This window comes from Aureobasidium melanogenum (genome assembly GCF_000721775.1).
Source record: "Aureobasidium melanogenum CBS 110374 unplaced genomic scaffold scaffold_3, whole genome shotgun sequence".
Taxonomy (NCBI): domain Eukaryota; kingdom Fungi; phylum Ascomycota; class Dothideomycetes; order Dothideales; family Saccotheciaceae; genus Aureobasidium; species Aureobasidium melanogenum.
In genome coordinates, this window is record NW_024470055.1 from 1,112,015 (window position 1) to 1,137,612 (window position 25,598).

The 25,598-nt window shown below is 50.4% G+C and overlaps 11 protein-coding genes across 11 annotated transcripts; 4 read left to right on the forward strand and 7 right to left on the reverse strand.

Annotated features, from left to right (window-relative positions):
• Nucleotides 1-760: 760 nt before the first annotated feature.
• M437DRAFT_15076 (uncharacterized protein) lies at nucleotides 761-2,434 on the reverse strand (the record flags this gene model as incomplete). The annotated part of the gene is made up of 3 exons (XM_041018795.1): nucleotides 761-877; nucleotides 935-1,266; nucleotides 1,330-2,434. Coding segments are annotated over 3 exons (1,554 nt in total), but the record flags the coding sequence as incomplete, so codon positions are not given.
• A 941-nt stretch (nucleotides 2,435-3,375) lies between these two features.
• M437DRAFT_63519 (uncharacterized protein) lies at nucleotides 3,376-3,702 on the forward strand (the record flags this gene model as incomplete). Its single annotated transcript, XM_041024268.1, has 1 exon — nucleotides 3,376-3,702. One exon carries the CDS (start codon nucleotides 3,376-3,378, stop codon nucleotides 3,700-3,702), a length of 327 nt encoding a protein of 108 aa, XP_040883010.1.
• A 787-nt stretch (nucleotides 3,703-4,489) lies between these two features.
• M437DRAFT_41807 (Formate/nitrite transporter) lies at nucleotides 4,490-5,615 on the reverse strand (the record flags this gene model as incomplete). Its single annotated transcript, XM_041020445.1, has 4 exons — nucleotides 4,490-4,750; nucleotides 4,808-4,885; nucleotides 4,949-5,405; nucleotides 5,461-5,615. 4 exons carry the CDS (start codon nucleotides 5,613-5,615, stop codon nucleotides 4,490-4,492), a joined length of 951 nt encoding a protein of 316 aa, XP_040883011.1.
• A 1,355-nt stretch (nucleotides 5,616-6,970) lies between these two features.
• On the reverse strand, nucleotides 6,971-10,537 carry M437DRAFT_63521 (uncharacterized protein; the record flags this gene model as incomplete). The annotated part of the gene is made up of 2 exons (XM_041024269.1): nucleotides 6,971-9,456; nucleotides 9,511-10,537. The coding sequence occupies 2 exons, from the start codon at nucleotides 10,535-10,537 to the stop codon at nucleotides 6,971-6,973; spliced, it is 3,513 nt and encodes a 1,170-aa protein (XP_040883012.1).
• A 1,226-nt stretch (nucleotides 10,538-11,763) lies between these two features.
• Nucleotides 11,764-12,801, forward strand: M437DRAFT_41685 (uncharacterized protein; the record flags this gene model as incomplete). The annotated part of the gene is made up of 4 exons (XM_041020418.1): nucleotides 11,764-11,795; nucleotides 12,130-12,208; nucleotides 12,261-12,266; nucleotides 12,319-12,801. 4 exons carry the CDS (start codon nucleotides 11,764-11,766, stop codon nucleotides 12,799-12,801), a joined length of 600 nt encoding a protein of 199 aa, XP_040883013.1.
• A 543-nt stretch (nucleotides 12,802-13,344) lies between these two features.
• On the reverse strand, nucleotides 13,345-13,951 carry M437DRAFT_81830 (uncharacterized protein; the record flags this gene model as incomplete). The annotated part of the gene is made up of 2 exons (XM_041027626.1): nucleotides 13,345-13,718; nucleotides 13,774-13,951. The coding sequence occupies 2 exons, from the start codon at nucleotides 13,949-13,951 to the stop codon at nucleotides 13,345-13,347; spliced, it is 552 nt and encodes a 183-aa protein (XP_040883014.1).
• A 361-nt stretch (nucleotides 13,952-14,312) lies between these two features.
• On the forward strand, nucleotides 14,313-16,167 carry M437DRAFT_63523 (Phosphoacetylglucosamine mutase; the record flags this gene model as incomplete). The annotated part of the gene is made up of 5 exons (XM_041024270.1): nucleotides 14,313-14,402; nucleotides 14,460-14,473; nucleotides 14,526-14,670; nucleotides 14,728-15,252; nucleotides 15,301-16,167. The coding sequence occupies 5 exons, from the start codon at nucleotides 14,313-14,315 to the stop codon at nucleotides 16,165-16,167; spliced, it is 1,641 nt and encodes a 546-aa protein (XP_040883015.1).
• An 871-nt stretch (nucleotides 16,168-17,038) lies between these two features.
• M437DRAFT_40777 (FAD/NAD(P)-binding domain-containing protein) lies at nucleotides 17,039-18,319 on the forward strand (the record flags this gene model as incomplete). Its single annotated transcript, XM_041020248.1, has 1 exon — nucleotides 17,039-18,319. The coding sequence occupies one exon, from the start codon at nucleotides 17,039-17,041 to the stop codon at nucleotides 18,317-18,319; it is 1,281 nt and encodes a 426-aa protein (XP_040883016.1).
• A 530-nt stretch (nucleotides 18,320-18,849) lies between these two features.
• Nucleotides 18,850-20,778, reverse strand: M437DRAFT_41026 (cysteine proteinase; the record flags this gene model as incomplete). Its single annotated transcript, XM_041020294.1, has 3 exons — nucleotides 18,850-19,016; nucleotides 19,083-20,048; nucleotides 20,157-20,778. 3 exons carry the CDS (start codon nucleotides 20,776-20,778, stop codon nucleotides 18,850-18,852), a joined length of 1,755 nt encoding a protein of 584 aa, XP_040883017.1.
• Nucleotides 20,779-21,578: 800 nt separating this feature from the next.
• On the reverse strand, nucleotides 21,579-22,286 carry M437DRAFT_40901 (acyl-CoA N-acyltransferase; the record flags this gene model as incomplete). The annotated part of the gene is made up of 1 exon (XM_041020272.1): nucleotides 21,579-22,286. The coding sequence occupies one exon, from the start codon at nucleotides 22,284-22,286 to the stop codon at nucleotides 21,579-21,581; it is 708 nt and encodes a 235-aa protein (XP_040883018.1).
• A 476-nt stretch (nucleotides 22,287-22,762) lies between these two features.
• On the reverse strand, nucleotides 22,763-23,462 carry M437DRAFT_40731 (uncharacterized protein; the record flags this gene model as incomplete). The annotated part of the gene is made up of 2 exons (XM_041020243.1): nucleotides 22,763-23,105; nucleotides 23,161-23,462. 2 exons carry the CDS (start codon nucleotides 23,460-23,462, stop codon nucleotides 22,763-22,765), a joined length of 645 nt encoding a protein of 214 aa, XP_040883019.1.
• Between the last annotated feature and the right edge of the window lie 2,136 nt (nucleotides 23,463-25,598).

Below are 25,598 nucleotides of genomic sequence, written 5' to 3' on the forward strand. Positions count from 1 at the left end.
TATGACAATTTCTATTCCCCAATGTGGTGCAATGGTATCAGTAGTAGGAAAAAAGTTCTTGGAGGAAAAGACAAATGTGCATAATCTGCCCACAGCACTCAGCTGGCTCATCCTTTTCCTCCGCACGCGCTTGGGTCTGCCTCCGTGTCTCCTCTTTGAATGACATAGGAAAACAACTGGTACAATGAGAAATGAAAGTGATAAGAACCGGAACCATGCGCGTTTGAATTCCTTTGGTGGTCGGAAGGGCAGGACAGGGCGAAAAGGTAATAGTCCAACAAACAACGAAAGGTAAAAGAGATGGGAAAGAGTCTAATGGAGGCAAATCAGTGTCAGAACTCCTTTTTGCTGAAACGTATGCCGACTCGGGGCTGTGTGAGCGTGAGAGACTCTGGGGTATTTAGATATGTTTTGCTTCCAACGGCAAGAACGAAGAAAGTCGAATGTCTGTCTTCAATGGACAGGTACAGAGATGTACGCAGGAGGATGAATACCGTTCAATTTAGTGACCTCACAACTCCTCATCTTCGTCGATGGCTTGAGCGGCTTGAGGTGGTTGAGCGGAATGAGACTCGGGCATTGATGTGCTTGCTGAGAGGGGCGAGGCACCAATTGCAGAAGGATGAGTGGTAGGTGCTGAACTGGGACCAGTAAGGCTGGGTTTGCCCAGTGGGCTGGCATCTACAGCTCCCAAGCTCGGGCGCTGTTTCTTGAGTGGGCTTTCGGTGTATTGATCTGAGGGCTCGGCGAGCAGTTTTTGGCTAGCCTTGTCACTGGGCGAAGTCGAGGTGTCGGTGATGTGTGCCATCGAAGCACCAATGTGGGGTGATTTGCTTGGTGTAGGGTTGTTGAACTCGCCCGAGTGCTGGCGCTTGAGCTGGAGAATATAGAAGTCAGTCATGTCAAATGGTGGAAATTCGAAGGGATGACATACCTTGATGTGGCGCACACCCTCTGCCATCTCTTCCTGACGCTGGCGGTCTTCTTCGGTCAAGATCAATGGGTTGCCGTTTTCGTCCTTGACGTCGACATCATCCATATCGTCACGAGCACCAGGCTCCTCGTCATCCTCATCACTGTCCATGGCATCGGCATTCTTCGAGCCTTTGCGATTAGAGCGCGCAGCAGGGTCGCGGTAGCTTGAGAAACCCTTGGTGCCTTGATTCTTCAGCGGACCGAGTTTTGAGAAATCGGTGCTACGCTTTCTCGTGACGGTCGATGAGCTCTTGCGGCTAGGTGCAATGACGCCCATCTTCTCGAGTTGTTCTGTAAGGTCGAATTAGCATGAGGAAGAGAAAAAGCATGGAAAGGAAAGAAGGAAGAACATACTAGGGCTGCGGTAGTAGAAGGTAAAGGTAGCAAAAGGACTATCCGGAGGATCGATGCCTGTGACAGTCTGGGTGCTGATACTCTTAGGGTCAAGCGTCTTGGGCTTGTCAAGGCCGGTAGTGTGGTCGACATCCTCATCTTCAGCGCCGTCGTTATTGGCACCTTCATCATCGTGGACGTCAAATTGTGGTGAGTACTCTCCACGCTTGATCTCACCGGAAGCAAGAACACGGAAGAGGACAACCTTGATTTGGCCGGCAGCTTCACTCTCGGGCATGTCAGAATCCGAATCAGAGTCAGACATATCGTCGTCCTGCATGATGGCCTCGGTGGGAGCGCCATTGTCTTCGCCATAGCGCAAGACCGTGTTACGATCGTAGCGGGGCTTGTCCATGTCGTCCTCATCATCGCTGTCCTCTCTCTTGATCTCCCTCTTCTTCTCTTCACGCTGGCGCATCTTCTCAAATTTCTTTCTGCGCCTGTCAATCAGAGCGGCTTTGGCTTCCTTATCAGTGCTCGTTAGGTCCAGTCCGTTGAGCCAGCGCTCTAGGCCAACCTCGCGGAAGAGAAACTCTCGCTCAGCCAGGCCACCTCCTTCGCTGTCAGGTATGCTGACCCATCTTGAGTTGACCCAAGTCTCTTCACCCTTGCGGAGTAACGTGGCAACCTCCTCTTTTTGTCGGCCGTCGAAGTAGATGTATGCGGCAATAGTCTCGTTGGGTGACGAAGTGCGGGGCTGATAAGGCGGGATGAGAACTTGAGGTTTGCCAGTCTCGGGATCGATGGGCGCAGGCTCCTTTCTAGGGAGACCTCTGCTCATGCCAGCATTCTGAGGACCGACATAGACACCCTTGGGGTTGGGATTTGAAGGTGTGGAGCGGGGAGTTGAGTAGGGGACCTTCAAGCCCGGTGTGAGAAGAGTGATGGAGACAGCAAAGGTCGACTGCTGGGGCTGGCCAGTTGTTGAGTTTGGCGGAACAGTAGGTGGAGGGACGGGGATGTAGGTGTTGATGCGACCAAAGCGCGTCAGACTCTGGACGCCATGCTCTGAGAGGGGCCCTTCGGGAGTGTGTATGCTCACAGCGACACCTTTGAAACACGGCATGCTGAATGTTTCGGTGTCTTCTTAGGTGGGCGAGGAAGCGAATCGACTACTTGTCGTGCAAGAGGACCATCCGAGAGCAACGTGTGTGCGCGTGTTGAGTGGGAGCGTGTTTGGAGTAAAAGTGGCTCCCAAGGGGCGGGGTCGAGTGAAATGATGGTGGTCGTCACAAACTCTCTCTGCGTCTTGTGACAGTCAGGGGCGACGACGAGGTGAATAGGTAGTGTCGGCTGCCGGAGACCGATATGCACGAGCAAAAACACAGCCTTGTGTGGTTTGTATGCACCACGATGACGAGCCGTCCAATGATTCTGCTGCTGCTTCGGACAAGCAACTTTAGCTACCAACTCCCACCACCGCTCCGGCGCCGCCAAGACAAGTGTTGCATTAGTTGAAAAGGGACTGCCTTATTTTTGTCCCTCCTTTCAGTCAGTCCTCATTTCATTCATCAAATCTTGTTCGTCTCATCTACCCTGTGCTCAGCTAATCCTTCTGAATTGCAAGCTAAAGTTTCACAATCTCTGCATGTCCAATCTTATGCATTTATCTGCTTGTTTCAAAACCACTTCTCCATCTACGCGCCACAACGCGTGTCGCGTGAAACTCTAAAGCCGAGGCTTGACGTCGTTTCATAACATCTTTCTTCATGACAAGACCATCCTAGACATTCATCTTGATATTGGTGCAATACAGTATTGTAGTTTGATCCTGGTAAGCAGAGACAGAGTGATTCAAGGCATTGTTTATTTCGGCACGCCACGAATCAGGAGCCCAACTGTTGCCTAAGCATAGAGTTGCGCAGCCTGTGCTGCCTGACCTGACTGGGAAAACATTTCTATATCTTTTGAAAAACTCTCCTTGAGTTCTTGCTTTGATACCCATCTCTCAGTTGCAACCACTTCCTTTTTTTCGTGCATACACAAAACCTACGCTGAAAGATCATCATGACCACATCCATGGCTTTCTTCGCCCTTCTCTTATGCCTTCTATCAACAACATTCCCAATTCTCGCACACGCAACCACGACAAATCCATCCAGAAAACACAGCATTCTACCACATCTTCTCTGTCTGGACTCAGGATACTGTGTACCCAAGACCATGTCAACACCATCGCTCGACTTGGACAACCACATCAAACTCGACGTCGCTGGTCAGGCATCTTCGATGCCACAATCAGGAGGAGCAATGTTGGACCGACATGTCGTGTTTGCTGTCAGGATTGCAGAGCCGGCAGACAACCCTTATGCCAAAAGGCTGAAGACACTTTGACGACACAAGAAGATTATGGCCTTTAGTGAAATGTTGAGACTCAAAATACAAGACTCTCGAAAGCGAGGGACGTTGCCAGTCTTAATGCACATCTAGTCGGGCAATCACATCTAAAGAGAGGTGTCAGATCACAGCCCGCCAGATCACAAGAGACCATTGTAGTCCGGAAATGTCGAAATGATGTTACCTCCATCGTACTCCCAATACAGCAAATTTAAAGCAATATGTACACTGTAAAGAGGCACGTTCTTCTCAGAAGCCGAAGCCTGTCCACGAAGAGGTGATGAGTCCTGGCCTCCCAGTGGGCACTGTCCTGATTCCTAGTAATATTGTGCATCTCTGCAGCTGTATGCGTCACGAACCTTAGCACCCTGTGGTTTCAGAAAAGCAGAACAACAATGTAATAGAAGAGGTTAGAGCACAAAGCTTGTGCTCTTGCATGAAAGAGACATTGCGAATTGTGATTCGTGATCATGATAATTAAGGATAGCTACCATGACATGTGATAGAACCTTGATCGTTGAGATCCGTAATCCTCAATCTTCGTTATCCTAAGCCGTCTTGACTTCCTTGACCCACTCCTTGTTGTTGAACTCCACCTTACACCATCATGCAATTATTGAACTCCGCGCTTTCCCCCCAGTCGTAAGAATAAATAGTTGAATACAAAACCCAGGGTATCTTGTTGAAAATGAATGTCATGAGACGCACAGCTGTTGAGTTTGCCGTTTGCTGTCTCTTGTTGTGGAAGTCTTGTCCTGCAAACTTCCACGATACAGCGGTCCTCCTAAACCATCTTGCCATCATCCTTGTTGGACTGGTGTTGAGTGGTGTGGGGGTCTTCTGAAATTGAAGTGATCGATGAGCGGCTCTGGACATCCCAGTAATCGCCATCGATGACGATTTCAGAGGTGTCGCCGACGAGGAAGAGGTACCAGTATACGAAGGCTACGAAAACACTGCCACCAACGATGTTACCAAGAGCAGCGGGGATCATGCTCTTCCAGATGTAGTAGCCGACTGTGATGTCAGGGTGGTGCAAGAAGATCTGCAACATGGGTCAGTATGATCGCCTAAAGATGAAAACTGAGCATAGAGAACCTACAGCCATGGGAATGTAGAACATGTTCGCGACGACGTGGTCCAATCCAAGCAGCACAAAGGCGAATACAGGCCACCAGATCTGCGAGTGTATCAGTCAATATGATGATCGTAGATGAAACATTGAATATTGTCAAGAACTTACAGCCATCACCTTGGAGAAGAACTCTCTAGCACAACAGGCCAGGAAGCAAGCCAGACACACCAGCCAGTTGGCACCAATTGCCTTCAAGAAAATCTGATGCCACATAGGCGTCACAGCCTTAGTAGTTGCAATAGTAAAAAGTTCCTTGCGGTATGTTGGTGCCGACAAGACACCACCATATCCCACAATAACGCAGGTAACAAACAGCGCACCAGCGAGGTTGCCAAAGAAGGTCAGCAGCCAGTGTCTCAACATCAGCAGGACAGAGGTGCGGCGATGGAGGGCAGCCAAGCTGGTGTACATGAAACTGCCAGTACAGAGATCTGCTCCAGTCATGACGATAACGACCAAACCGAAGGGGAAGATGAGGGCTCCCAGCATTCTGACGACACCAGGTGCATTCTCATTAAACCAGGTGGAAGTGTTGATGACTGAGTAACAGGCACCTGCGAACGAACTAGAAGGGAGATATTAGCGATACTGCATGACAGCAGTATACTGAGAACACGCACAGTAGACAACCAGCCATGAAACTGCTGATGATGGTCTTGTCGATACGCATGTGTGCCTTGTAGGCACCTGTACGGGAAGAGATCTCGATTGCTTCCTTGGGTGTGTAGGCATTGTGCACCACCGGCAGTGGCTGTTGTTGGCGTGGGATATCCATGGCTACCTGCGGTAGTGTCTGACTAGGAAATGTAGGATGCATGATGCTGAGCAGAGGGAACCAGGACTGATATATGCTCAGAAAAAACAAAACTTCAGCGGGGAGACGGAAAATGGACCAAGAGGTGGGATATGCTCAAACAGAAGAAGCCCAACCAGGTTTTAAACAAATGCTGACGGGTGTAGGGAGGCTGAGAGTTTCTGAGTCAATGGGCGAAAAAAAAGTGCCCAGTCCCATTTGTTAAAATCTTATCGAATACACCGCGGTACGACATTGCTGTTTCCGTAAAAGGCGCCGTGAAGGAGCACGCGTGAACCTTGTACAACCGTCTCAAGCCCACCAATAAGTTATTGTTCGTAAATCCCTGTGTCAGACCCCGGAGGGCTGAGGCGTTGCCCTGACTGCCAAGGACAACGTGAAGGATCTGGATTTTTGAGTTTCGTAAGATGAGGGGTAGGTACAAGGCAGCATCCAGCCAAAAGGTACATCCAATTGAGCAGCGAGGCTGAAGTCACGTACAACCAGCAAATGCTTGGGATGCTTGGTCGTGGTCGTACTTGCTTAGCCATGTTGCTTGTCTGGACATCGTGCAGCAGAAATTCTTCAGCCTCACCTGAGGATCAGAAAATAGCTTCATGAATCAGATGTCCACCAAGAACGACTGAAAAGGGATATGCAGAGAGAGTCAGGTCCTCTCCTCGGACTCCCGTCCCCACAAAACTCTCCTCCTGCACTCCGGCGTTGATCAGTACCACGAGGCTAGATCTGGGGATCGCCCGCAATATCCACGAGGTATTATCCCGTCTGCTAAAGTTCTTACAAAGCAACCTCCAGCGCCTAAATCTCCATGTGCAGCGGCCATACACATAGCCAACTACCCCGCTCACTCTTCCTGTCTACCCGAGTGGCTCGATAAACACCCGTTAGGTTGCAGACAAGTTACAACAAGCTAGCAGAACGTGAGTGACGCGTCGATCATAATGCATGGTAAACTTCTAAGGTTGGATGTCAAGCCACAAATACACGGCATATCAATCAAGACGGGGCAAGCGAGTTGTCAAGAGTCATACTCAGAAAAATGTTATTGGTTCGTACTCTCACATAAGAAGAAAAAGAAACGAGAGTGCCAAAGCTCGCTCGATCATGAGCTAAGCCAAGCGCACAGAAAAGAGTCAAGTATGCAGTGAGGATAGAACACCCGAGCTGGTAGCAAGGCAAAAGTATCACCGCTTCCATTTCTCAGCCGCAATGTCCCTAAACTCACAACGGCCTGGCATAAAATCACATTCCAACCCTACACAGCGGGGTTGGATCTCGACCCAGATGCCACGCATGAGCGGTTCCTTTTCCTGTTCCTACGAGGAGCCGGAAGTTGCCATGGCAGAGCCTAAGCTCTGGAAACTTGTACCTCTTCCTATTGCTGTAGGGCCCCCGAAGCCTGTGGCAGGTACGGAGTGACTGGGAACAGGACTGCTAATCGGGCCCAGGGAGTGAGACTGCCTTCCGGATCCAGGAGTGCCGGCGTCGGGCTCAAACTTGACTGCAAAGCCACCAGGCGTGGAAGCCTCGTGACGAGCATGCAAGAAACCGCCACCATTTTGGGCGTCACCTTCGGTTTCGCAAATGGCTTCAATCTCCTTGATCGTGATTGGGCTGTCGAGCATCACTCTGGAACTCTCAATTTGACGTAGGAGAGTTTCAACAGAGTGATAATTATCAGGTGTAGGCTCCCGAGCTGACAGTGCCTTGCATGCGTTACATACAGCTATGCGAATCGTCAAAGGACGATTGGGACCCGAGGGTCGGTGACCCAAACTGCCGAAAGGCATGGACGACCATCCACTGCTTGCATTAGGATTCCACGAGGAGCTAGGTGTAGAAAAGCCTGGTGGAGCACCAAACATCGAAGGAGACGTCCAACTACTGTTAGCACCGAAGACGTCCATGCGTGGTTGGTTCTGTGAAAAAACAGGCGAGCCAAAGCCACGCGGACCAGTGATAGCGCTAGCTCGGCGACTTTCTGGCACTGAGGGCAGTGGATCGTCTGTGTCATCAAGCAGCGCACTACTACCGAGATGCTTGCTCAGATCGTCCACATCAGAGTTGTTTGGCCTCATAGTCGAGGGTCGCTGAATAGGTGTTGGGCGGGTGATGGGTGCAGGTGAGCTGACAGAGTCGAATGTGTTCTTGTCTGATGAGTGAGTGCGAGAATGAGACGCAATACTATGGCGTGCGGGTCCGAAACCAGGTGGAGCAGTCGGCGATCCGACAGGTGGCATCTGTTGCTGGAACCCGGGAGGACTGTCGAGTGGGAACCCTCGGCCCTGCGTCATGACTCCAAGTCCGCTCATGCCAGGCGGAGGAGTAGGCATGGAGTTGTTTGAATGCACAGGCTGGAAGGGACCACTGCTAAAGGGCCCATTAGAAAAACCGGGTAGCGAGGGACGATGATGCATCATCGGTCCATGAGGAGCACCAAACCCTGGGAATCCAGCCATGCTTGTTGGGAAACCACTGAAACCATTATTCTGATGCTGTGGGTACATGCTTGGTGGTGGCAGTTGGCCAGCAGGCGAGATGGGCTGGTGTTGTGCAAAGGGTTGCTGATTCTGTGGTTTCTGGAATATCGTTCGAGGCATAGATTGGTTCATAGCACTTCCCGGAGAGGTCGATTTAGTAGGAGCAATGGCGGGTCCTTGTTGCGACTTTGGCGAGGTGGCATTCTGGCCCTGGAAGGAGCTCTGTCGCGGTTGTGCTGGAGTAGAAGGCTTCGGCAAAGCAGGGGTGGCCACGGGAACATGTGGTGAAGACATGTTTGATGAAGCCTGCTTGGAAAGCAAACCTGGAGGTACAGCGACCATGCCAGCTTGCGAAGGACGTTTGGACATCTGCGGCGTTTGCTGATTTCTTGCTTCTCTGTCCGCTTTGGCCTTTGCATCTCGTTCCTTTCTTTCGCGTTCTGCTTGAGCCTTCTTCTCCTTGGCCTCCTTTTCACGCGCCTCTCGTTCCTCGCGTTCCTTCTGACGAGCTTCTTCCTTCTGCTTCTTTTCAAGCGCCTTCTGCTCGCGAAGTTTGCGTTCGGCTTCCTGCTGTCGCTCACGTTCTTCCTGTTGGCGTTTCAAGCGTTCGGCCTCCTTACGTTGTCGCTCCTCTTCTTGAGCCTTGCGCTCGGCCTCTTTCTTCTTGCGCTGTTCCTCTCTCCTCTGCCTAGCCTCCTCTTGCTTTGCTTGCTCGATGGCCTTAGCTGCGGCTTCTTCAGCTGCCTTCTCGGCATCCTTCCTAGCCTTCTCCTCAGCCTTTGCTTGCTTCTGAGCCAGTTTCTTGTTCTTCTTCTTTTCGGCGTCTCTTGCCTTCTTGGCTTCACGTTCCTCCTTCTTCTTGTCTTCGTCTTCCAGTTCTTCCAGGAGTTTCTGCTGACGCTCGGCAGCGACCTTTTCTCGGTAGGCGGTCAGCACGCGTTGTTCGAACATGCGGGCGGCGAAGATTTGGAACATGCGACGGCCCTCTTCCATGCGTTGCTCCTCGGTCATGCCGCCCTGTACCTTGTCAGTGACGCACGTGACCACTTCCCAGGAGTTATCCCGCGTTACCGTCTCGTCCTCTTCTTCTTCATCCTGGCTGTCCTCGTCATACTCCTCCTCGTCGTATTCCTCATCATCATATTCCTCGTCGTCGAGCGGCGGCTCATGTCCGTTGGATGTGTAGGTGTGTGAGGGTTGTGCCGACTGGTACTCTGCTTCTTGTTCGCGCTGCATCCTCCGCTCGGCTAGTTGTTCCATCATTTCGATAAACTTCTTGCCATCGTTCTTAAGCAAATCATCGGCTACAGTTAGAATGCCACCTGAAATCACTTCAGTCATCTGAATATTGCAACCTAACGGTAGAGCAGGCCTACCTTTGACCGTCAGACTGTTACCAAAATTGAAGAAATCGTTGCCTATTCCTCGCGGTACGTCTTCAGGTTCATCCTCTTCGTCGCTGTATAAATCTTCCTCATCGCTGTATTCCTCTTCCTCCTCTTCACTCATACCTTGACTGTCGACTTCGTCGCCCTCGTCTTCTTGGTCGTCGTCTTCGTCATCCATGATTTCTTGGACTGGACTCGTTCGATGATGGGATCGTTGGTGATGAGTGCTTAGTGGTAACGGTACGGCGGATGAAGGATGAAGGTGTGGGGGTGGTAAACTGCGTGGAGGTGGTAGCATGCCGTGTCCTGGTTCGCCGCTTTGGTGATGGGCGTACTGTTCAAGTTCGTCGTAGTATGCATCATAAAGCACCTCTAGCTCCTCCTCGATAGCAATTCTTTTACGACCACACACGGTACAGGAGCATGAGTGTTTTTGCTGCTCCTTCATTTTACGTAGAACAGCCTCCTTCTCGATTTTGAGCAAGGATTTGCGCTCCTCCTCGCTCAGCGTCAGCCAGAACTGTTTAATCCTCTCGCGTTCTTCTTGGGTCGATGTGTTCCAAATACGATCTTGCCTCGAGGAGCGTTGAGTAGACCTTAATGGGCCGGTCGACATGGGTAGGGAGTGCGGTAGAGGAGATTGGTGCATAGCAGGGCGTAGATGGTCAGGATATGCCGAGTGATTAGAGCCGCCGCGCTTCTTCTTCTTGTTGCGCTTTCTGCGCGAAGGTTCCACCGAGTCGTCGTTGCTTGGATATGAGTTTGCGCCATTGACGGGTGGTGGCCGCGCTGAATAGCTGAGTTGCACATTGTCTTGGTCCTCGTCCGACAAGGCTTCAGGGAGTGACGGAGGTTGACTGAGATGGGAGTGCTGGTCTGAGAAAGCCTCGTCGGAGCCATGATTGAGCTTTGCCTGCTGCTTTGCCCTCCTCTTCTGCTTCTTGCGATTTACGGTTGTAGGATGGGATGGGTCGTGGGTCGAGGATAGCCCGTTTGAGGCCTGGGTATGCGCCATGCTGTGAATGAGAGTAAGGCCAGGACTTGCGACAATCGCTCTAGGAGGGATTAGCGACTGCGCGAGACTTGGTTGGTGAGTGTGCTATGTCAGTGTGTAGTGGAGATCGGCGTTGGCAATGGGTGGGCTGGCGGGGGTCGGCTGTGGTCAAGGCCGCGCGCTTGGTAGAGAGGAGGCGCGGGAAACAAGTGGTGAATTTCAAGGCGAACGCAGCGAGTCAACGAGCATTCGGCAATGAGAGTTGAAGGAGTGATGCGATCTCTACTAAACATGCGTCTATCTCAAATGAGCCTATTGCTACCTACCTATTCACCTGCTGTCAGGCCTGTCCGACACCCTTTCGGCAGTAACCGGCCTAGTAGCCCTTGCTTAATCTGATTGGTCACACACGATTGAAGGAGCGACTTGTTATCACCGCCTGCGGTAGTTACTCCTTCACCTTGCGCACATATTGTATGTCTTATTGCTATACAGAGACGTGAACAACTAGCGATCACCGTCCAATGTAAATGTCAGGTTAACCGATGTCAGGGTATCATTGCATTCGGGGTCGGACAATTAGCCGTTGATATTCGCGGCCTCAATGCAGGCTTCGGAGACTCTGAGTGAGACTGCCAGCATCTTCATGTTGCCAAGGCGGAGAGCAAGCCACGCAGCAGCTCCTTCCCTTTGTTGTGCCCCCACGGACTCGTATGTTCCGCCAGACTGCCGAGCTTGCATGCTCATCAACTTGTCGTCTTCTAGCCCTGTTGTGATTTCTTTCCTGAACGCTTCCAACTTTCCGTCTTGACAAACTAGTTTCTGTGTGACATCCTGTCAAAACCTTGTAATTCTGCGCTTGAGGCGTAATCAAGACTTCATCCTGAAACGCGGAAGCACAGCCCACTCTGTAACTCAAGTCGACTCCTCAATCTCTCGACCTCTCTTCTGCTCATCAATCCGACCCGGTCTGACTGCCATTCTTCTCCCGCTTCACCTACATCTTCGCCTTAGCGCCACATACCAATTCCATCTCTCATCCATCCATCAATCTACGACCCGACAAACCGCGTCATCAACTCTACGTTCCCCGACTTTTCCGCATCTAGGCGTATTCTCAGCCATTCACTTCTATCGACTGTTCGCCGAACGCTTCTCTCGCTTTGCGACCTGTCTTTTTACTCCGACCAGTCGTCGCATCATATTTCGTCACCCCTGTTCAGCTGCTCTGGACAAGACCCGCCAAAATGCCTCAACAAGAAGAAGGTGTTATGAGAAGGTGTGTTTATACCCGGCCCACAATCGTGAGGAACTGCTCTTGCGTTCTGCGATTCTCGTTTTCAAGCTGCCATCTTCATGAGCTCTGTGAAGATGCACAATATTGGCTGCACGAATGGCGCGTCCGTTGAGTTCCATTAATTTCCTCAATTATTGAGCCAACAGATCGCTGTTTGGATATCCTTGTGAATTATGGAAATTCATGCATCTTTTCTCTAGTCACATGGAAATTGTCGTCGCGGATGGCAGAAGGAAGATATGACTTGCGAACGAGAAGCTAACGCGTGCCTAATTGTGTCCTGGATCAACTTGAGCTGACCTTCATTCTCAAACAGGAAGCTTGTCATTATCGGCGATGGCGCTTGCGGAAAGACTAGTTTGTTGAGTGTTTTCACTCTTGGCTACTTTCCTACTGTACGTATCACTAAATGCTTGTTGAGCCCGGCTCTTGCTAACTGTCTTTTAGCGATACGTACGAAGCTAGCCGATCTTGTGTGCTATATAGACTTGCTGACTGTCTCTAGGTACCGACCGTTTTCGAAAACTACGTGACCGATTGTCGTGTAGATGGCAAATCTGTGCAACTAGCACTCTGGGATACTGCTGGACAAGAGGACTACGAACGCTTGAGACCCTTGGCCTACTCACAAGCCCACGTCATCTTGATAGGCTTCTCTGTCGATACACCAGACTCTCTCGAAAACGTAAAACACAAGTGGGCCGACGAAGCTACGGAACGCTGCCCTGGAGTTCCAATCATCCTGGTCGGATTGAAGAAGGATCTTCGTGACGACCCCGTAGCTCAAGAAGAGATGCGCAAAAGAAGCCAAAAATTCATCACTACCAAGGCCGGCGAGGACATGAAGGAACTGATCGGAGCACGAAAGTATTTGGAATGCAGCAGTTTGACAGGAGATGGTGTCGACGATGTATTCGAGGCAGCAACTCGAGCTGCTCTGCTGGCGGTTGACAAACAGGAGCGTGGAGGCTGTTGTGTCATCCTTTAGCAGTCTCACGCGAACCCACGGCCTTCTTTCTATCTATGACCAGCATTGGGGCGGCGTTTTCTGTTTGCGGAGTACAAGCGGATTGTCAAGTGGTACCGAAGGCGGGCCTCTATTCTTCTTTTTCTAGTTACTTGCTATTCTTTGGTTGTGGGCGTGGTGTTGAAAAGCCGGATTGATTCTCTTTGTTGATGTCGTGTTGATGGAATGCGTTTAGAGGCGGCAATGAGGGTATGTTCTGACCCGAGATTCGTTCATTTTGATACCACCATTTTTCTTTAGTATATCTTCTGTCGCGATTCTAGAATTCTCGACCAATCTGCCATTTTAGGTCAGCCTACCTTAGACATCGCATTGCTTATCGTGATACATATTGCGCAGGGTCGGGTCAGCTGACTTTCAGTTTGTAGCAGTCGATGGGTTATGCATAGGACAATGGTGATCCACTCGTAAATTGTTTTTATCTTCCCAAAAGTACCGGATCTGTTCAAGATCAACGCCAGAGTATGATACAAGATAATAGCACAGACATTACAACCGAAACATCTACCTCGTCCAACCGTGGTTCCAGCCATCAGTGCTTGGGCTGTCGGTTTGAATGCGAGCGTATTCGATGGGAACACCACCCCAAATGTCGTTCTTCATCATGGCGATTCTGTACAACCTTCCAACGCTCTTTCCTTGTGCTGCGGCCTCTCCCTCTGTTACGATGTTTCCGGAAGCATCCATGAGACGCAAGGCCTCACAGGCATCTCTCATGCTCTGGTATTGGCGCTCAAGGTCACGCTCGTGCTGTGTGCGCTGCTGAGCCTTGAAGATCTGCCATGCGCGGTGAATGGTCCAGTGTCTAAGGTAGCGATCGCGAGAGAATCTGAGAGGTCTGGGTGTGATGGGATGCGAGAGGAAGTAACGGATCATTTCTTTCCGGAAATTGTTAGTGCTGTGTTTCGGCGCGAAGCAGTGGTATAGACTCACGAATGCGAGCATCCTTCTTGGGACCGCCGCGATTCCTCTTCTGAGGAACGGGAGTGCTGCTGAATGATCGGGATTGTTGGATGGCGCGGAGGATGGTGCTGGGTTTATATGTAGCAGGAGAGGCGGTGGTCTGCGAAGCGGCGCTGCGAAGGCAGCGGAGCGAGAAGAGGCTGTTCATGGCGGGATTGATTCAATGTAGACGTGGCGAGAGTATGGAAATATGCGATTTGGTATGCAGATGGCGACAAGGGCCGCTACGAGGGTACACAGCTGGTATAGAGGTGCAAGGCGTGGATTCAAACCGAAATCTGATGCTTGGCGTCCTTGATGCGGAGCGGACCGAGTTCCTGGCGGGCGGGAGAGAGTTTGTGTACCTCTTGAGCTCCGCAGTCAATCTTGCCCGTATTTGGCTGCTTTGGGTTTCATACGAGTTTCAATGTCTAATAATATTCCGACCCCAACCCTCCATCGTGCCTGCCTTCTCTACGTGATCCCTTGACACATTGCACCAACTGTCAAACATCTCGTCCATCTCTGCAATGAGCCACGACCAAGCTGTCAAGGAGGCTTCGGCCAAACACCCCACTCCCGCTGAACTGGTGGGCAAGTTCCAATATGGCACCGCTGGCGTAAGATGATGCTGATCTGCTATGATGCTGTTTCCACAATGCTGACGATCGCTCTAGTTCCGTATGAAGGCGTATGTCACTCGCCCAATTTGATCCTTATGTATCCCAACTCACCATCCTCAGCAAGATCCTCGACTCGGTCGTCTACCGTGTGGGACTCCTGGCCTCGTTGCGCTCGCGCAAGCTCAATGGCCAAACCATTGGTGTTATGATCACCGCCAGTCACAACCCTCCCGAGGACAATGGCGTCAAGCTTGTCGACCCCATGGTACACTCCATCTTCTGCACTTCCTTTTGTCAACATTACCTCTGACTGCTCATCTAGGGTGAAATGCTCGAGGGCTCATGGGAAAAGTACGCCACTCAACTCGCCAATGCCGACTCCGATGATCAACTCGTTCAAGTCTACAACGAACTCGTCAAAACACTCAAGGTCAATCTCGACGCTCCTGCTAGAGTCATCTTCGCCCGTGACACCCGCGCCTCGGGTTCCCGTCTGGTTGAATGCCTCAACGACGCCCTGACTGCCACCAAGGCTGAGGTTACCGACTACCGTATCCTCACCACTCCTCAACTTCACTACCTGGTTCGCTGCGTCAATACAAAGGGTACTCAGGACGAGTACGGTGAGGTCAGCGAGAAGGGCTATTACGAGAAGTTGGCTGCCGCTTTCAAGCAAGCCATGGAACACACAAAGGCTCAGGGTCACTTGACAGTTGATTGCGCAAATGGTGTTGGAGGTCCTAAGCTGCGCGAACTGCTCAAGTATCTCCCATCTTCTGCTGATGGTGGTCTCGATGTCAAGGTTGTCAACGATGATGTCCACAAGCCCGAGACTTTGAACCACCAGGTGAGTTCCCATTATCTCACGTTTGTGAGACAGTGCTGACTGAGGTAGTGTGGCGCCGACTTTGTCAAGACTAACCAGCGTGCACCTCCTTCATCCAAGGCTGGCCCTGGAGATCGTTGTTGCTCTCTGGACGGTGATGCTGACCGTATTGTCTACTACTTCCAAGACGAGAAGAACGTCTTCAGACTTCTGGACGGTGATCGCATCGCTACTCTTGCCGCCTCATTCATTGCCGAACTTGCTCGCCAAGCTGGTCTGATGGAAAAGCTTACTGTTGGTGTTGTACAGACTGCATATGCTAACGGTGCATCGACAACGTACATCCAGAAGAACTTGGGTTTGCAAATAGTCTGTACTCCTACTGGTGTCAAGCACTTGCACCATGCTGCAACTCGCTTTGATGTGGGTGTTTACTTCGAGGCCAACGGACACGGAACTGTCGTCTTCTCTCCCTCCGCTCTCAAGTCTATCCACACTCACCAGCCTCAATCGCCTGCTCAGGCTGATGCTCTCACAACACTCATGGCTCTGACCGATCTGATCAATCAGACTGTTGGTGATGCGCTTTCCGATATGTTGCTTGTCGAGGTCATTCTTGCACACAAGGGCTTCAGCTGCGCTGAGTGGCTACAGACATACACCGACCTGCCCAACCGTCTGGTTCGTGTTGAAGTTGCTGACCGCAACCTCTTCACCACAGTTGAAGGCACTGCTGAGCGTCAACTCGCGACACCCGCCGGTGCACAGAAGGATATTGAGAAGGTTGTCGCCAAGTACAAGGACGGCAGAAGTTTCGCCCGCGCTTCTGGTACTGAAGATGCTGTTCGCGTGTATGCCGAAGCAAGCACACGTGCTGAAGCCGAGGATCTTGCTGCTGCTGTTGCTCAGATCGTGAGAAAGTATGGTGCTAAGTAAAAGGTGGTATAGTATTGAGGAGGGTTAACAAAAGGGGCAAAAAAATGCATGGGATACGGGTTGTCTCTGGCGTTGTTTGATTACCTTGTTTTTGTCCAGAGCATTTTCTATCGACTACACGAATGAAAAGAGAACGTAATGGTTCTCTCCTATATGCTGAAGTCAGTTGTATATACTAGAATGTGGCGTTGCACAAAAGATTCACAAACTTTGGCATGTCGAAGCGAACATTCTTCAGTGGTAAGTTGTCATGAAAAACAAAGCGTGATATTTCGTATAGCAGCCGCCAATATCGCACGTCCGACTGTTTGCTGATATCGTATCCACTATAAACCATGTCTGTCGATTACAGCAGAACAGACATTACACATAGCGAGAATGGTCTGTGATTGAGGAAAGGCTTTAAAGACAGGGTGCTAACACTGACGAGCTTAGTAAGCCGCAATGACGCTCAAGCTCTCCCGTCGACGACCGACCTTTGTTTGAATCTCTGTTCAGCGTCAATGTATAGAATGTGTTCCAACATGACATAAGCGGAGACTTGAAGTATGAGACGGCATATCTGACTTGATCGGATTCTGATTTCGTGTATTGCAAAGACCGCCTTGTGTACCAGTGACACAGAAGCGAAGGATTGTAAAGGATTGTAACGACGTCGGACGATAGTAAAGCCCGAAGGCTTTTGATTGAGGCAGCAACCATGGACCTTTGTAAGTACCGACACAGTGACTTATAATGAGGAGTTGCCTCCTCCAGACATTGAGGTAGAGTACCTCTCCTACGGAATATCACATCAAAAACTTTCCTTTCTGCCGTACATCAAGACATCATTCCTTCCATACATACATCCGGGGATATAACTGCAGCAACAATGTCGACATCTTCATCTTCACCCAACGTCCTCATCTCAGGCTACGGCATCGCAAGCAGTGTCTTCGCATCCACGCTTTTGCGCGCCTACCCAAACGCCACCATCACAATCGTCGAACGCGATCCATCCATGCGTCTCACCGGCGCCAGCGTCGACATACGCTCATCCGCCGTCGACATTATAAAATGGATGAACCTCGAAAAAGAAATCCGTTCCAAAACTACCAAAGAAGAAGGTGTTGAATTCGTCGATGAGTCTGGAAAGTCGTTTGCTACTTGGCTGGCTACTGGAAACACAGATATCCAGACCATGACTTCTGAATATGAGATTTTCAGAGGTGATCTTGCGAGGATTTTTGCTAGGGGGATTGAAGACAAAGTGGAGCTTGTGTTCAGCGAGAGTGTGGCGAGTTATGAACAGCAAGAGGATAAAGTATTTGTTACTTTTTCTAATGGCAAGGAAGCACAAGAGTATGATTTGGTTGTTGCAGCAGATGGATTGGCTTCGAAAATCAGAGGTATGATGCTGGGAGTTCCTCCATCCGAACATATCCATGACGAAGGCGTTTATGCTTCTTTCTTCGTTATCGAGAAAGACCTGCTCAACGGCTCGAAACTGGCGAAATGGTATAATACCACTGAAGGTCGCGCTATCTTCCTTCGTCCAGACCCTGACCCGCGCGGCCGCACAAGAGGACACTTTATGAACTCAGCATGGCCTTCCGACATTGCCACACGCCAGAAAATCACCACTGCCCTGCGCGAAGGAAACGAGTCCTACATGCGTCTCGTCGAAGAATCTTTTTCTTCTTGCCCCTACCATCAAACCGCCGAAATCTTGGAAGCCATGCGCACAACGCCAGATTTCTACTGCTCGAGATTCGCACAAGTGCGCGCGCCCAAAATCCAAGATGGAAGGGTTGTATTGCTCGGCGATGCAGGATACGCTACCCCCGGCATAGGAACCTCCCTAGCCATCATGGGCGGCCACATTCTCGCTGGCGAACTACTACGCCACAATCTCGATATTTGTGCCGCAACAAAAGCTTACGAGGAGTTAATGTTGCCGTTTGCGAAAAGCCAACAAGGAACTCTTGGGGATTATGCCATGCAGATGTTGAATCCACAAAGTGCTTGGGGGTTGTGGATTAGGAATACTATACTGTGGGCATTGGTGGCGGCAAAGATTGACAAGATTGCGCTGTGGATTGCTGGGAAGTTGGGGGTTAAGGAGCCAAAGATTAAGATGCCTGTTTATCCTTGGCCTGAGGTGAAAGGCTAAATGTAACGAGAGCGAGTAATTGGGAAGGAACATGGATGGAAGTTGTAATATAGCCGAAATGGAAATACGTAATGACTAATATGAAACTCCTCTTCAATAAAAGAATCGTGCAGCTCTTCAATACTCCCTGTAACCTTCGCGGTCATAGGAGATATGTGTGATTTCCAATACGGTCACAGACGCGATTGCTTCGCTCGGGTGGCTCTGGGTTGCCGAGCAGAAGAATCTAACAAGACCAGCATGTTGGAAGAGTGGGCAGACGAGGCAAGAATTGGAAGGTCTTGTTGTTGGCCATGGACAAGGAAACAAGACCAAACGTAAGACAAGTACTTGTTTTATAGAGTTCAGTGAAAGATGTTTAATGCTCGATTAAGTGTCCAACTAAGCTCCTTGTTTGCTTGATGAATGCAGAAAAAGGCTGCCATATGCAAACATATATGTACAAAACAGACAAACACCAAACATGTTTGTACAAAAGACCCCGCCATGGTAGAACAATGTAAAAGAGGGCGAATAAAAGAAAACCGATCTCAGACCTCAGGCACCATGATTTCATAAAACAACAGGTAAACCTCCCTCTGCATACCCAACACATCACTAGTCTTGGACTCTTTGATCTTGTCATCACTGATCCTCCACCATCTGTTATGTTGGTTTCTCTGTTTCCGTTTTAACCTGCTGAGATCAAGACTTTTCCCTGCTTTTGAGGATGTGCGTGCGGTTTGTTGGTAGGTGGTGGTTTCGGAGGCTTGTTTTGAGGGACTGTGTGATTGGTTGGGTAAAGGTGTTTCGGCATCACTGCTGCTGCTGAGTGTGCTTTTTTCGTCGCTGGTACCGTCTGCAGTTTTCTGACGATGGCGGAGGGAGAAGCGCTTTTTCGAGGAGGAACGCGAGGATGTGCTGTTACCGCTGCTCGAGGGCGAGTGTGTGAGACCAGGGGTAGTAGGTTCGAGCATGGGACTGGGCATGCCACTTGCTCTTGGTGTTCCTTGCGCCGAGTACATGCCTTGTGTACCCATGCTTAGTTTGGCACTATATGGTTCTGCAAGATATTGACGTCGGAAACTCTCGTAATGACCGCTGTTGTGACCTCCCTTATGCGTTACCACGCCCAAAAGACGGTAAGAATGTTGATCTAATAATCCGCCCAAAGGTAGTGTTTCCGGGAAGCTGACTTTGGCCATGTTCTTGCTACTGCTGGAGTTAGGATCCCAGACGCTTCGCGACAAATGGATGGCGAGGACTTTGGGGAAGCCACTGATGCGCATGTGGCGTGAGATACGGCGTTTGGGGGCTAGAGATGGATCGGGCAATTTGATGTTCTTTGGGAGAGCTTCCGGATCTGTAGCGAGTGCGTGTTCAAGGGCGGAGATCTCGTGAGTAAGGAGGTTGCGTGTTTGGTCATCCGAGGCGCGTGATAATTCCTTGGTCTTGAGCTGGATGGCGTGTTCCAGTCGGCATCTTTCGCATTTGTAATCATCAATGTGTTCGACTTTCAGCATACCATCGAAGCATGCATTGAGTGTGGTTGAAGAATGGTGTGGTACGTTGAGGGTGAGAGTAACAAAGCCAGATACTGAGGGCTTGGGCTTGAAATGGCAGGTCATGCATTCAATCTGTGCCTCGATCTTTCCTTCAAAGGGAAAGCCTGGGTCGTCTTGCAAGTCGTCATCTTCTGCATGTGGTGATTGATGCACGCTCTGACGGATCTGCTCAATCTCTGATTTTGCTTGCAGGCCGCGAGCTGACTCTACAGGCCTCAGCGTGTTCGGCCGTCCATTGTGTCCATTCTCTTTTGTGACATCTTCAGCTTCTGGTGATCTAAGGGTGGCGGTACTAGGACTCTTGAGCGATCTGGCCTTTCTTCGGGCATTTCTTCCAGCGTGGTATTCCTCGCTCAGCCTTTCAGCCACGATTTGTAGGAATTCTTGAGCGTCTTGTTGTTGTCGACTGATGCGCGTCCTGAAAGCAGTCTCCATGACACTAACAAATGTGCGGGCCGAGATGGTCTTCTTGTAAATGGGTCGCTCGTTAAGCGCATCCAGGATATCCTTGAGTCCAGCTGTGACGAGACCTTGCTGCAGGCCCAAGACTTTCCAGCTTGGCTCTTTCGTCTCGTTCATCTTGACAATATCCTTGCTCTCGTTGGGTGAGATCTCATCTTCCAGTTGCTCGACAATCGAGTAAATTTCTTTTCCATCCAGCTTTCTTCGGTGAAGTTCTCGGATCAGGTAGATGCGCAGTTCGGGAAGACCGGCCAGGGTCTGTAAGACTGAATTGATGAAGCAGTCATTGGCGGGATTGACGAGGCCAACAACACCTCTCTTGCGGGTGGATCGCGAGGATTGAGCGGCTTCATCGTCGAGCATAAAGGTGGGGCCAAAGACATAGACGAGAGTGATGGCTGCTAAGGATGCGCCGGCGGCGTAGGTCGCGATGGTGAGGGGTTTGTCGGGCATGTTGGCTGGGCGGTGGGTCTAAAATTCTTCATTCAATGTGTATGCCTGATGCTGATGCTGATGCTGTGTGGGGTTGGAAGGAGTGGACGCTCTGAGAGTAGGGCTTGCTGAGTGGTCGAGTCAGGTTCGTTTCATATCATGTCATAGTGGTGCGCGAGGTCCTCTCTCGCCATGGTCTAGACAAGAGGAAGAGAGAAGGAAAGTCGCTGTTCGTAGGATCAAGGGCCTCGGTCCGCTCACGGGCGAGCAAAACCGATATCTTAGCAGTGCCGCCCTAACGTGTGGAGAGAGGGACCGTGACACCCGTGAGATGTGGATGTCCCGCTGCTCGTGCGTTTCGCGTGTCCGATCATGGCCTGCGCATCCCGTCCATCGCCGGCTACCGGCTATTTAACCATCCGACAACCATCTCTCTTGCTTGTCTGACACATCTTCCATCACCAACAATGACAGCGCCTTCATGGCTCGCAGCTCGTCGTCTGACCGCTGGCTCATCTGTTCAACCGTGAACTTTGCACTCTTGACGCCAACGAACATGGTACGTATTCCCCAGCACCAACACCATCCATTCTCAAGCCCAGCCATTATGATGACCAAGTATAATTATGTTTCAAGACGAGACGGAGATTTACTGTGAATGACAACTGCTTCCATTCCTGATGTTGGCCTTCCTCCATCACCACTCAATCACTCTCCTGTCAAGACTGCTGGCTAATTAGATCTGTGACTTGCAACAGGACATATTAGAACGACCATCGTATCTGCAATAGACAGCTCATATCTCTATAGATCATTGCTCATCATACTCTAAACTCTTCCAGCCTTTTCTTCTGCCTACCCTGCTCATCAAAATTGCTCTCGTCCAGCCAAGCCTCAAAAGCCTTCTTCCTGTTGTCCCACTCCGAGTCTAGCATAGAAAACCAAGTGGTATCTCTATTCCTTCCATACTTGTCAATCAGCGCCTGTCTAAAAGTGCCTTCCTCCACAAACCCATATCTCGCCGCTGCTCTCCTGCTTGGCGCATTGAGACTATGGCACTTCCACTCATACCGACGATAGCCCATCTCAAACGCATACTTGGCCATCAAGTACATAGCCTCTGTAGCAGCAACGGACTTTTGCAGTGCTGACGAAAACATCAAATGTCCAACCTCAATAACACGGTTTTTGGGTTCGATACGGAGGTAGGAGCACCAGCCTACTGCTTCCTTCTTGTCGCCGACATGTTTGAGGATGGTGTAGAAGGTCGGGTCTTTAGAAGCGGCTTTGTTGACCATATCTTCATGGAGAGCTGAGACTGTACTCGGGCATGGGTCGTAGGGCATGTAGTCCCACAGTCTTTGATTTACAGTACCCCCGATGAGTGGGAAGAGTGCTTCAGCATGAATTGGTGATATCGGCTCCAGAGTAACGTATTTGCCTTGCATAGTAATCTCCTTTGAAGGCCATGGTGCTGGATTTGTGTTTGTGACCAATTCACCCAGTGGACGTTCGGGTGTATTGCTCATTTTTGGGCTTGGTATGATATGTTTCGAATTGACTTGTAATTGTGTTTGAAAATGTAGTTGTATGCTGCTTTTAGTGATTGCTATATATTTGTTCGATTGCTGTGAGTCAGACGTTTGTACAAAGCGCGGCTGCCCTCACCGAACTCTGTTAGTTAATTACCTAGCTTGCCCTACCTGCCAACTCGGGCATGTACATGCGAATGAGTCTGAGCTTATCGTAGTACTTTGCGCCAATTCACAGATGTCAATCAGAGGGCGCAGAGAGATGTCAATGCGATCAGCTATGGTTGAGAATGCAGGGCTATCGTTCAAGCTACACAGTGCTTGGAATAGACACAACGGTCTCTGCTAAGAGATCTTTGAATCAGTGCTGATGGAAGCATTCAAGGATCGCATTAAGAAACTTCATGACGTGAAATTCGTTCAGCAATCATTAACAACGCGTTTGACGCATTCGTGACCATCGCGTCGCAGCTCTACAGCCGGCTCTGCGTTTGCGAAGAAGCCTTACCGTCAACAATCGTGTTGGCCGCTTCAGCATAATCGCAAACATCAGAACAGTCCTTAGCGATCTTCCTCCATCTGATCTTGCCTTCACCGTCAATCGCAAACCCTCCAGAGTTCTGCCACCTATACGAGCCCGCACCCGTAGGTCTCATATCAATACCATCCGACTCTTTCAGCGTCTTCAACGCTCCTAGGATATCGCCATTGACCATACCAGCCCAGCCTAGCGACCCAACACCCCATGCTGCGTAGGTTTTGCGTTCAGGGTCTGCGACGACGGTATAGCGAGTCGAGTCTGGGAATGCTTTGCCGCTACCGACACAAATGAGTCCACAAGCCATTGAAGTCGCTGCAAAGCAACACTTACCCAACATCCTCAAACCACTGTTTCGACGTGGCCTCGTCACTGTGTTGAACAATCACCACATGCAGCTTTTCGTGCTTGCGACTTTCAGCTGCTAGTAATTGTACTTCTTTCTCTGCGAACGGACACCCGCAGTGCCGTACGAAAGCTACGAGAGTTGGTGTGCCATTGCCGTGTGTCAAGTCGATCGAGCCTACTGGTGCTGGAGCCACATCGCCAATCTCCGGAAGCGCAGCCACAGATGGTGAGGATTGTGGAAGGATCGATTTGATGGCGGGGACGTATGAAGCCAAGTAGCTTGCCATGATGTCTTGTATTCGATTTGTCGCAGTCTTGTGATGTTGTTATGCTGTAATGCCTTTCTTTGTTTGTTTTTTTTGGTAATGCCCTAGGCAATGCAATGAGTGTTTTGCTTCTTACTGATGAAGATGGTGGGATCGAGGGTCATTATGACCCCGCCGAGACGATTTGGAATGCACTCAGTTAAGGTTATTAGGCGACGTCATGTCCGATCAATATGTGCTGCTTCTCACAGTCCGATGTCTACATGGCAGCTCTGATGTTACCGTAAGTATTTGTGTGAAGTCGTCGAGGACGGCATGAGACTGCATTGAGATGCGACCGTCGTGCGGCAGGTACAAGCTTGAGGCGGAGGAGTTGAGCAGGGTGGTCACTACTCAATGCGTCAAACCCTGAAGGACGCCTTGTCCATGCATCCAAGCGATGTGATTTATTTGCAGGTGGATGCAATGGGAAGAGAGAAAGGGATGATGTGCAAGGTGGACTAGTCTTTCGTGCTACCATGTGTCGGCGCTTACCGTCCTGCATATCAGGCAGCCAAGAAAGCGTTATCTGATGCGACTAAAGCTGCAAGCAATGTGACACGTCCTTCTTCTTCAGCCTCCAGTTCAGAAACCAGAGTCAAAACTGATGAAAAAAGTAGATCATTCGCGTCAGCCTGCGGAAGTGCAAGACAGGCGACACTGTGCCGGGAGACATGAAGGCGAGCTTCAGAGATCTCCCAGCATGTTCCAAAGAATGGGTTCAACATAAAAGTCTTAGCGGTTAAACATAAGAAGAACAGATACTACGATTGATTCTAGCCATTCGGCAAGAGACTTGCGGGAGGGAAGAAGAGCGGCGAGAAGTCAGTTCTTTATATAGCCAGCCCGGGTGAAGTGAGTCATGCGGCTGTAGGCAGCAGCCTTGTCACTAGGCAGCAGCAAATATTGGAGAAAGTGGTCTGGAGAGAAGACAGATGACCGACTTGGCCAACAGAAAGAACGGAGAAGCAAGGAGTAGAATTTGGAGATCTTGATGCTGTTGCTTACCGATAGCAGAGCGCTTAGCGGACAAATCTGATCCAAACGACCACGATTTCTGCGCAAGCTTATGCGAGGCGACGATGCTCTGCGTACTGACTGACTTACCGACCTACCAGAAGCACACAGTGTCGCATGAACGAACGACAATCCGTATGCAATTGAGACGAGCCGAAGGCGTCTCAGCATATCATCCTTTTGCTCAAACAGCACATGGGGTTAGATTTGGGCGACAACAAATTGCGTGTTCAAGGCAGTAGCCCACCAGGGCCCAAGGCGACATCGAGGACAGCGAGTCACTCCGTCACAGACCAAAAGAAATCGACCTTCAAGAGAGCAGGCTTGAAAGTCCCCTGTAGAAAACGCAGCGATGATGCGACGAAAATCATGGAATCGGCAACAAGCAAGCAAGCAAGCAAGACCGCGCGGACCAAGGCTTTGTGGCGATAAGCCCCTGACGGCTGCTTTAGCGGAGGCGACGGCAGAGAGCCATCACAGCCTTCCGTTTCTCCTTTTCCAAAATGCAAGAAACAAACTGCATTAAGCGCTGTCGCAAATCGAGGTGTTGTCGCTGATGGTAGATGGCGTTATAAGTTTACAAGTGGTGGTATGAATGGCATGATTGGTGTCTCATTCACATGCTGGCCGACAAGAAGCGTGCGGCAAAGCGTGCCGAGGGTGGTGAGTCATAATTATGGGCGTTTGTCGCGTACTCCAGCAGGCAAGAAGAGGGTTGTTCAGCTATTGCTTGCACTAAAAGTATCAAGTCGGCATGGCCGTCGTGTACCGGCAAGGTGTTGTGGTGTTGATAGGGAAAGAACGACAGCCAGGTTGGTGGAAATGGATAGAAGGATCTGGTCGAAGCTGTTGGAGTGGAGCAAAAGATTTGCAGGCGCGAGACAGTCAAAGTTTTAGCGTCGAGCGTAAGTGGGTCTTGGCGGCGTGTGGCTGTGGGTATAAATATGTCGGGCATCCCCTTCATTTTCGCAAATTTCCCGCGCCTTTACGCTTTGCCCGACCCTTTACGCAACGGCGCCCCTCCACATCGTCCCCGCAACACATTGCAACTCGCCGCATTAAACCAACAATCGCTGCGTCCATCACGCGTTATTGTCCAAT